This window comes from Cebus imitator, unplaced genomic scaffold (assembly GCF_001604975.1).
Source record: "Cebus imitator isolate Cc_AM_T3 unplaced genomic scaffold, Cebus_imitator-1.0 Scaffold56, whole genome shotgun sequence".
Taxonomy (NCBI): Eukaryota; Metazoa; Chordata; class Mammalia; order Primates; family Cebidae; genus Cebus; species Cebus imitator.
Genome location: NW_016107371.1, coordinates 7370337 through 7381828, shown reverse-complemented (window position 1 = coordinate 7381828; position 11492 = coordinate 7370337). Strand labels below are relative to the sequence as shown.

The 11492-nt window shown below is 37.8% G+C and overlaps 1 protein-coding gene across 3 annotated transcripts in view; it reads right to left on the bottom strand.

The window, feature by feature from the left end:
* The window catches only part of EMC2 (ER membrane protein complex subunit 2), a 64549-nt gene extending 53262 nt beyond the window's left edge, over positions 1 to 11287 (bottom strand). For 2 of the 3 annotated variants that reach the window (XM_037738715.1, XM_017529006.2), the window contains exon 1: positions 11190 to 11287. In XM_037738715.1, the coding sequence (XP_037594643.1) occupies positions 11190 to 11229 (40 nt within the window). In that variant the 5' untranslated portion in view covers positions 11230 to 11287. Of the gene's footprint in view, positions 1 to 4163; positions 4259 to 11189 lie in introns of all 3 variants that reach the window. The other variant, XM_017529007.2, reaches the window with a different exon arrangement.
* Between the last annotated feature and the right edge of the window lie 205 nt (positions 11288 to 11492).

Genomic DNA, 11492 nt, shown 5'->3' with positions numbered 1-11492 from the left:
GAATGCTCATCATCACTGGTCATCAGAGAGATGCAAATTAAAACTACATTGAGATACCATCTCACGCCAGTTAGAATGGCGATCATTAATAAATCTGGAGACAGATGCTGGAGAGGATGTGGAGAAATAGGAACACTTTTGCACTGTTGGTGGGAGTGTAAATTAGTTCAACCATTGTGGAAGACAGTGTGGCGATTCCTCACGGACATAGAAATAGAAATTCCATTTGACCCAGCAATCCCGTTACTGGGTATATAACCAAAGGATTATAAATCATTCTACTATAAGGACACGTGCACACCAATGTTCATTGCAGCACCATTTACAATAGCAAAGACCTAGAAACAACCCAAATGCCCATCGATGATAGACTGGACAGGGAGAATGTGGCACATATACACCATGGAATATTATGCAGCCATAAAAAACGATGAGTTCGTGTCCTTTGTAGGGACATGGATGAACCTGGAAACCATCATTCTCAGCAAACTGACGCAAGAGCAGAATATCAAACACCGCATGTTCTCACTCACAGGCAGGTGTTCAACAATGAGAACACATGGACACAGGGAGGGGAGCACTACACACCGGGGTCTATTGGGGGAAAATAGGGGAGGGACAGCGGGGGAAGGGGAGTTGGGGAGAGATAGCATGGGGAGAAGTGCTAGATGTGGGTGATGGGGAGGAAGGCAGCAGATCACACTGCCACGTGTGTGCCTATGCAACAATCTTGCATGTTCTTCACATGTACCCCAAAACCTAAAATGCAATGCAAAAAAATAAAATAAAATAAATCACATCCTTGCAACAAGCTTCACTTATGCTATCTGAAGTCCACATTTTTCTTTCAATCTGACAGATTATTTTAAAAGAGGAAGATGGGCCTTGGGGATATGAATTGTTAAATTTCATTCCACAACAGTACACACCCCTTGCCTACATCCTGACACCCAATACAAGAAGTACTGGCCCAGACGAATGATTGCTGCTTGAATGATCAAGAATTACTATTTAATCTGTTAAATTCTTGAACTTGTTTTAGAATGGGAATTTTCAGCAATGTCCTTTAAAAAGCAGTAGAATCCAGTCACGTGCAGTGACTCATGCCTGTAATCCCAGCACTTTGGGAGGTTGAGGCAGGCAGATCACCTGAGGTCAGGAGTTTGAGACCAGCCTGGTCAATTTGGCAAAACCTGGTCTCTACTAAAAACACAAAAATTAGCCAGGCGTTGTGGCAGGGATCTGTAATCCCAGCTACCTGTGAGCCTGAGGTGGGAGAATCGTTTGAACCTGGGATGTGGAGGTTGCAGTGAGCTGAGATCACACCACTGCATTCTCCTGCCAGAGTGTTGTCACAACAAGACTCTGTGTCAAAAAAAAAAAAAAAAAAGCAGTAGAATCCTTACTCATAGACTAAATAGAGTAACTAAGAGAAAAACTAGTCCCCATCTCCATTTTTGTCAAATATCTCATTTACCAACAGTCTTCGGTTTTCTATCAGTCTCCTCTTATTCAATCAAGGTATATTATTTTTAAAACCTGACTTTTAAGACATTCCCCTTTCATCTACTGATACATCCCTATGACTTCCACTCATTCTAAAATATATCAATATACTATTTCTACATGATAGAAATTAAAAAATGAAAAGAGAATCATCCCATGTAGCTGAAAAGCTCACAAACTTAACAGAAAAACTGTAAACAACTGCAAAATTGTGTGATAAAAGGTATGCTAGTGTTATGTTCAAAGCATTAGAAAAGCAAAGTAAGAGAAAGATTAATTCTACTTGGTATAAAGAAAGGGTTAAAGAGGACCTCCCTACTATATGAATTAAGCCCTAAGGATCAAAAGATGTTTTAGATGAAGTTTAGGGCAAAACAGCATGCCTCCCATTGACAGAGGGATGAAAGTATTTTACGTCTTCAGGGATTGGGAAATTGCCCAACTCACCCAAGTTTGCCAGGTGAGAGGAGAGGAAATGCAAGGGATAGCAGGTAAATTAGTCATTGTTACCCAAAAAAGGGGGTGAAAAACACTTTTCTCTATCAAAGACTACTCCTAAGTACCTCAAAATAATGCCTGAAGGATTATCCACCAGATGAGGGAAAACTAGGAGAGAAAAGCACTTTAAAGACCAAATGGAGGAATCGAAGAGCTCTTTCACCCAAATATTTCACTATTATCCATGCTCTAAATTTTAAAAGATCAAGTATAATATGTACTACAAGGTGGTTTTTTTGTTTGTTTATTTTTTGAGACAGAGTTTCACTCGTCACCAGGCTGGAGTGCAATGGCGCAATCTCGGCTCACTGCAACCTCCACCTCCCAGATTCAAGTGATTCTCCTGCCTCAACCTCCTGAGTAGCTGTGATTACAGGTGCCCACCATCACACCCAGCTAATTTTTGTATTTTTAGTAAAGATAGGATTTCCCCATGTTGACCAGGCTGGTCTCAAACTCCTCACATCAGGTGATCTGCCTGCCTTGGCCTCCCTGAATGCTAGGATTATAGGCATGAGCCACTGTGCCCAGCCCTATAAGGTGATTTTTAAGTAAGGTATAAAAGTAAAAATATCTATATATCCTTATACCTCCTTCAAAGATATTTTTCAAGTGTTATATACACTTCAATTTTTCTTAACTCCTTTAATTACCCAAAGGTTTTCCTGTCAAAATATCAACATTTTACATTTTTACTTTCTTCAGCTCTACTTATGCAACCTTGCCTCACCCACCTTGCCCTAATCTTGGCCTTGCACACAGCTTCATTTCCCATGATGGAGAAAAATNCTTCTACCCATATAGAAATCATAGTGTATACTGGTTAAGCATGGAAATGCCAAACTTATACTGCTTGAGTTCAAATTCCTGCCCTGCTGCTTTCTACCTATGGGATACTGGCTGATGTAATCACTATGTACTTTAATGCTCTCCTCTAAAGAATCGAGATGAAAATAATAATAGTTTGCATCATATTGTTGTTACTGTAAGCACTACAAGTTAATATGTGTGTTTAGAACAATTGGCACAGCATGTACTTGAAAAATGTTAGCTATTATTATTTTAGCAGTAGGTAGATAACAATTACATTTCTGTATCATTCTTTTTTATTTCCACAGGTTTTGGGGGAACACGTTTTGTTTAGTTATACGAGTAAGTTCTTTAGGGCAATTTCTGGGATTTTGGGGCTGTTTTCATGCTGTTAATTCTCCTTTAGTTTCTGAACAAAGAGGTCTTGAAGCTTCTCCCTAAGTGATGGTACACCCTATAAAAACAAATGCTATTTATCTTTTTCTACTCCTACTATCTCTGGCTTTGTTCTTCACATTACACTTAGAGTAGGAGGTTTAAAACAAGGGTCAATAATCTACAGCCAGGAGGCCAAATTCTGCAGCCATCTGTTTTGTAAATAAAGTTTTATCAGAACACATCTACCTCTACTGGTTTAGGTGACCTCCATGACATTTTTGTGTTACAATGGAAGAGAAATAGTTGACACGCTGTATGGCACACAAAGCCACAAACACTTACTATTTGGTCCTTTACAGATTAAAAAAAAAAAAAGCCAACCCCTGACCTAGAGCCTAACATGGCAGAAAGGGCATAGAATCTCAGGAGAGGGCTATGGTTTAAATTCCAGCTCTGCCACTAACCAACATGGTAATCTTGGCCCTGTCCGTTTAACATTTCTAACATCAACTCTAAAATACAGTTGTCCCCTCGCTATCAGCAAAGGACTAGTTTCAAGCCCATGGATGCTCAAATCCCTCATTTAACATGGTGTAATACTTGCAAATAACCTACAAGTATCCTCGCCTGTATTTTAAATAATCTCTATAAACTTATAATACCAAATACAATGTAACATCTATATAAATAGATGTTACATTGTATTTTTATTTGCATTGTTTATATTGTTGTTTTTGTTATATTTCACTTTTTCAGTATTTTCCATCTGCTGTTGGTTGAATCTGTTAGTGTGGAACCCAAGAATATGGAGTGCTGACTGTATCACAAGTCCATCTTACAGGTCCCTGATGAAAATTATATAAAGCAAAATCTGGCCCCTTTAGATGTTGCTTGGTTAGTACAATAGTTTGGATATTTTCATTTGATTTTAAGCTGATTTTGATTACCCTTAGATAAGGGTATACACTTACCAGTTCTTCATAGGCACTGGTAGGCCACTATTGTCTTTCACTCAAATCATGTATTTTCCTCATCTGCTTGGCCCTTGGGTTTAGGACTCCAAATACTAGAAAATTAGCGTAAAGCATTTTTTAAATGTGAAGCACCACAAAAATTATAGTGACCTTTATTTAAAAAAAAAAAATCTAAGAATTGTTTCAGCCTCCGACAAGAAATAAAAGCTCTTCCCTTACTCTTTCCTCAAAGGTGGCTTAAAACTTTCATTTTAACCTTTTACCCTACTGCAAAAGGCCTGATCCTCAAAGCCAAGGTCATTTTATTACATACTATGTTAAATAAGCTGCTCACTGCCTGTTTGTACATTTTATTAACTACTGTGCAACCATGTGAGATGAGCTAAAGGTCATAGGTCAAGAGAGTGGCTATGATTGTTCTGTTTATTCCTTCCATGAGAATTTGCATGAGGTGTCACTGCAGTGAGGTGGCCTCTGACAGAAAAATATGCTTGCTATTTAACTCTGCTGATTTCTTTAGTCCAAAACTACTTCCACCAATTCTATATCTTTTCTACTTCACCATTTACATAAACTAGTACATTCTTTTAAAAGGTTGATAACTACGGGATAATAAATTTTAAATTATTTGTAGTCCTATAAAAGTGTCTAGTCAGATTGGCTGCAGGCTGTTGTGAAAAGCTATTCTAAAAGAAAAGGCCACCTGATTTGAAAAAGAAAAGGGTTAATTTATTTTAATGCACATAGAGCTCTAGCAGAAGTATTTTTCAAACGGTGTATTATAATCCATTAACAGGGTATAAAATCAATTTAGTGGATTTCTTCCAGCATCAGTCCAGGGGATGTGCGGGAATGAAACAGAATGAACAGAATGGAATGCAATACTAAGAATACTTTCTAATTGAAACTTTGGTTTCAGTTTATACATATACTCAAAGATTCATGTATATGTGTATGAGTTAATTTGTAAAAGGTACTTCTTATTGTGGGTATGAGTTAATTTGTAAAAGGTATTTCTTATTGTGAAAAAACACTCTTGTACGAAAGAGAACACTTTTTTAAAGCGTAACTTGTAAGAACGACAGTCTGACACAATCACAAACATATTAAAATATAATAGCTGAACACAAAACAAGAAACACTGTTTGTGTATCAAAATATAACTTTTATAAAACAAGCAACATTTTTACTTATAAACACCTTAAGCTATACACCTTACATAGCTGACCCTGCCACACTCTGAATGCTGTTGTAATAAATACATCTGTAACAGTATTAGTCACATACTATTTTCAGAAATGATTTAAATATTTCATCTAAAAAATTATTAGTAAAAATAAAATTGTCTTGAAGAAAACATGTATTCACCTTTGATAGCTCATTACCTCAAAATCACAGCATCCAAAAATCAAGTCATCTTCATTTCCTAAAAATATGGCTTCCCTTCCCAACGTTCACATTTCTGTTAATTCCACCTTCTGTTAAAACTACCTGACATTCCACTTTTGAGAGCTGTTTCTGACTCCCTACTTTGGTTATCTAAGTCCTGTGGACTCTTTAAGTATTTTTAAGATTTATATCTTCTACTCTATTTCCACTGCTATTATCCATGTCCAGGCTTTCATCACCCTATGCTAAAATTACCAGGAGAGCTTCCAAACTGGTCTCAACCCAATTCAATCTGTAAATTACTACCAGATATTTCTAAAAATTTACTTCATTACAATTTAAATTCTTAAGATATCCAATAATTCCTATCTTCTTTCAAGCAGTATAGTGTATAACTGGAACTATAGCTTTTGGAGTTCTTTATCATTCAACTAACATTTACGAAATGCCTACTAAGTGCCAGGCCTGATCTGTGCATTGAGGATAAAGAAAGAAAGAAAAAGATAAAGTTCATATACTCAATATGGTTAGAGTCTAATAGGATAAAAAGATGAAAATTCACATAACTTCAGATAGTGAAGTTCTACAAATAAAAGAAAAGCACCATACGATAAAGTCAAGAGATTGGGAGGAAAAAGGAGCTTTTGGAAAGGGTGGTCAGAGAAGGCTTGTCTCAGAAGGTCATTTTCAAGCTAAGAGAAGAATGAGAAGGCACCAACCATGGACAGCAAATCTAAGTTCTAGAGAAAGAAACTAATTTGGCATGTTCCTAGAATAACAGAATGGCAGCCTAGGTGGATGAACACAGTTAATAACTCAGTGGAGGAGAGCTGTATAAGAGCAGCTCAAATCACAACACTCCCTTTTACTAGCTGTGGGGTATCTGACAAGCCATTTCATCTCTCCTTTGCTTCCTCACCTGTAAAACAGAAATAAAGCCTATCTCATAAGACACACGTGAGGATTAAAAGAGATAACATATACAAAATGTTTCAGATTATTTTCATCCTTATTATTACCATTACTGTGTACACTAGTGGATCCAAGTTCAAAAAACAAGCTTTGTGTTCTAGCATTCACTCACTGAACAAACAAGCATTTACTGAGTGCTTGTTTTCTGACTCTTAGCACTATGGCTGGTCAACAGAAGGACTGAGAAGATCTCCAGGTGTAAAGAATGTAAACAAGTAATTAAAATATGATGGAGAGATTGAGGTTCAGTAAAAATTGTCTCAATCATCCTCCAGCTAGAATCAACTCAAAGAATTGCTTTCTGCAAAACATACTAATGACGCCCACCAAGATTTTAGAAGCTCTTGGCTAGCTCTTGGTTGTTTCCAACAGTTATTACATTTTAAAAATTTAGCTACTTGTATCCAAACCAGTTCATGCCAGTTAAATTTAACATAGTATAATGAAATATTATAAGGCAAAGAAAACTTGAGTGCAAAAAGAGACTGGTTTCTAAGAAACAAAGTTGGATGCTGTGAAAAGACTCTATAAAAACAAATAGCTCTGAAAAACTGCTATCACATTAAATATGGGGACTTAATTTAAAATATTATGAGAAAAATAATGGAAATATAAAAGACTTATGCACTGAAGCTTCTATATTAGGGATTTTATGTTCAAAAATGGTTTATCAAACATGAAAAGGAATTTCAATCAGGGGACCTCCACCAAAGAAAACGCCCTGTTCTATATCAACATGCAAAAGTTTAATGAAAGGGGCCATTGATGTTTTGTAAGTTAGGAACTAGGCTCCCATCTATATACAAAAAAGAAGTCCGAACTCCTTAGTCTTGCATTCAAGGCTCCAACCTATCTTTCTAGCTTTTACCTTTCATAAGAGACTTTTGCGAAGCATATACTTCATTCCCATATATATCTGTACTTTCCAGACTTTGAAGTCTCATAGATCTGTATCTTAAAAGGTGACCAGAAGTTGTTTTATGAATGAGGGGAGATACATGGCGCTATCTACTTTTCCATGGAAAATGCAGAAAAGAATAAGTGGTGACAGCAGTGGTGTTGGGAGGCAGAAGGCGGAAGGCAGTTTTGAGTTTTATTAATTGTGAAACAACCATTACACGTGCCTTGTAGAACACTGGAAATATGGATCTTCAGTTTAGAGGTGAAATTTCAGGATATATTCCTTGAAATCTGGACTTTGCCTGTCTTACTTAGTACTATATCCTCCAGAACTAGAACACTGCCTGGTGCACAGTACTCAAATATATGTCTAATTAAGGTGTTATTTAGTATACAGGCTAATGGATAGCTAAAGCTGGATCTCGATAAGACTGCTCACAGGTGTCAATCTATTTTAGGTATCTTCAAAACTAATGAGTACTTTGTACCATCTTTTCCCAGAAATATGCATGTTTACACAAGCACTAAATTTTGCACAATTTCATCAGACCACATGGTACTTACTGCTTGCATCAATTTAAAATCTATTGATCTCAAACTTAAAAACCAACAATAACATATTAAGAGGACAACTAAGAAACACTGAAAACACCAAAAAATGAGCAAATGGATGTAGAGAACTCGACAAAGGAAAGGTCCAAAAAGAAAGAAGAAAACAAGAAGAATGTTATTAAGAAAGCAAAGAAAGAGTTTTTCACAGAGGGAGTGATCTACAATAGCAAAAGTAGTAGAAGTATACAAAATACATATGTTAGAGTTGGCATTAGGTCTCCTAGAGATCTTAGTGGAGTGGTAGGCCATAGAAACCAAATTGAGGTTGTTTGAAGGACTGAATAAAAAGACAGGGAGTATGGCCAGTGAACGTAAACAACTAAAATGTTCTCAAACATTTCTCACAAATTATTTTTTCAACAAATATTCATTTAATGCCAATTATATGCCTGGCATTGTGCTAGGCATCCTATCCATGTCCTGCCCAAATTATCTCAAGAAACTTGACTATATTCTCTAAATTATCCTTTCCACCTCCAAATGTCTAATAACTTCCCTATGTAAAAAGCATCAATCACTTTCAACTGGCTAAAGAAACAAACCAAATAGTCTATTAGTAGAGTCTAACAAAGATGTAGAAGTGTTAAACTTACTGCATAGGTCTCTTATAAACAAGTGAGAAATTTTCCTATCACAAGAATTACAGTACTCTGAACTAACCAATTCATGACACTGTTCAGTGGAATTCCTAAGGACACACCTCTGTCACACAGCCCCGAAAAAATCTAAAAAAACACTATCTTGAGAATCTTCCCATCACCCTCCTACATCCTAAAAGTTTGTTACCATAATTCTCTGAAATAAAACTCTAGAATACTCTTTTCTTAAAAGTCTCTTAAAATAGAATTTTAATTCTGGAAAGGTCTAAACCTTTATTTTACTAGTGAGCAAACTGCATCCTATTAGTTAAGCAAGTTGCCTAACTTCATTTAAGATACTAAAATCTTTAAGATACAAAAGAAATTATTTCAATGCTAGAAAAATGGTTTGTAATCTTTTTTGACAATGTGTGTTTATTATTAATCCCATTAACAATTCATTTAGCCAACAAATAATTACTGCCCTCCACTCCCATGCATCAGGCTCTAGGAAAGTGACAGTGAACAAACAGGCCTGGTGCCTCTCATCCTAGGAAAGACCAAACTTTAAAACATAACATAATTGGTTCAATGCTTTAATAGTATGAGAATAGAATACACAACTGAAGGATCACAGGTAGGTTTTGTCGCTTGACTTTGTTGTTTGGGTTTTTTCTTTTTCCAATTTTGTTGGGGGCTGGGTAAAGGGAAGGGGGCAGTAGAGGAGTCTAGCAGGCTTCTTTTTGTAGTAGGTGAGCTTTGTGGGGAATTGATAAGTGATAAAGTTTAATGGGGACAAGAATGAGGCAAGGAGGGAAGAACATTCCCCGTGGAAGGACTAGCATGTTCCAGCTTTTGGAAGCAGCATGGCAATTTAGGGTATTCATCAAAGGCCAGCATAGGCAGCTCACAGAGTGAGAGGGAGAATGGCTCAAGATAAAGCTGGAGACATGGGTAATGTCCAGATCATACAGAGGAGGGACATAATCAAATTAGTACTAGCTAATAATAACACATCCTTTTACATAGTACTTTAACAGTTTACAAAGCACTTTAAAATGTTTTCTCCGCTGTTCCTACAAACTTGTGTAGTAGCTATTATTATTATTCCAAAATAATTACATCAATCCTCTTTAGAATTCTCACAGGGTAAGTTTAAGGTCCAAGTTACTCAGTTAAATCACCTTGTCTGTTGGTAGTACACAGCTACTAGTCCCTCAAGATTTTACATATGCTACTATCATCTAGGAAAGCTACACTGAACATACCTTCATGATTGTACTTTCTAAAAATTATGTATTTAAAACATTTTTTAAAAGCATTAAAAATAACAGCCATTTATCCATCATCCAGCTTACGGAATATACGCTGACACAAGTCTTTTAAAAGTATGTGTTTAAAGCTTTTCTCCATAGATTGTGAATTCCATGAAAGCAGGGGCTATGTGTTGACAGATCCAAGATTTTGCGCTAAGAAATTAACACTGTTGTTTAGTATAATGGAATCCCTCAATTCAGGTATAAATACTGAGGTTCACAATACGCTAGAGGCCACAAAGCCAATAAATCATTTAACCCAGTTCAAGTACAAAGGAATTTTGCTTTATTTGTTACGAGTTTACAACTTTATAATACCTGATAAATTTATTCACGATAAAACCGAAAAAATAACTTTCAGTCCACATATTTTCAGGTCATTATTAAAGCATCCCAAGAAGGCACTTGCTGAACAAATTAGCTATGGAAGTCTCCTGTATTATGCTAAATGCTGGGAATATGAATTCCAATTACACAAATTCCATGCCTTAATGAAACTCAAGTTTCTTAAGCACACAGAATTGATCCAAGGTTTGGTGGTTCCCAGATTTAAAGAACATATCCCACTCTAGATCAACTAAGAATAGGGAAAAATGTCCATCACACATGAGCGCGTACGTGGCCCAGAGTTAATAAATTATTTTTCCCTTCAGAAAAAAAAAAATTGCTAGTAGGGAGTAAGAAGGAAGTTGTGTTGTGTGTGTAAATGTGTTCTGAAAAGGATTGGGACAGAGACTAGACTAAAAGGAATAGAAACTGGAAAAGCGGGTTTAAGGAGAAAACTAAATGTAGAGTGGCATATGAGAATCACATTTGTTCAAGCATCTTCTACAACAGCTTTTCTGCACAGAGCTGTAATCCTTACACAGCACTTAGTAAAAGGCCTTACAGACCCTGTGTTTCTTGACTCCAAAGAAGCTTCAGTAACCACCTATTCCGCCTCCTCCGCACCGCCCAGCAACCACAGTTACTGTGTGGTCGCCTCATAAATGGAAGCGGCCCTCGCCGCTGGACTAGCGCGGAGGAGGGCAGGTCAACCGATGAGAAGACACTGTGGAAAACGCCATAGAGTACGCACCCAGGCCAAGGAAGGGGTCAGCCTCAGCCTCCACCTCAGCTTGGCCCGTCCAGTGAGAGATGTGGTATCAAAAAGAGACCAGAAAACCCAGCTCCCCGAAGGCAGCGGATACTCCCAAACGGCTTCCAAGCGCTTAAAAGCGCTGGTAACTTCCGCACCCGCCCCCATCCGAAGTTACCTTCCCAAGTGACATCGTAAAGCTCTGAGACCTTCGCCATCTTCCCAGAACCTAGAGGCAGCGGGGTGAGAGGGCGGGGAGCCGCAGTCACGTGACTCGCGACCGGGCTGTGGCGATTTACGTAGCTTTTTCTCATTGGCCAAGAGAGCAGAGGGGGCGGTATCCGCCACGCACGTGCACGCGGCTCTGCGGAGGAGCTTCAGGGGAAGGGGGCGGAGCGAGCTGGGCGGTGCGCGGCGGTCCCGGATCTGAGGCTTCTTTGGGTGCTGGCAGGGCGGAGGTGCTGGCTCGGGGTGAGATGTG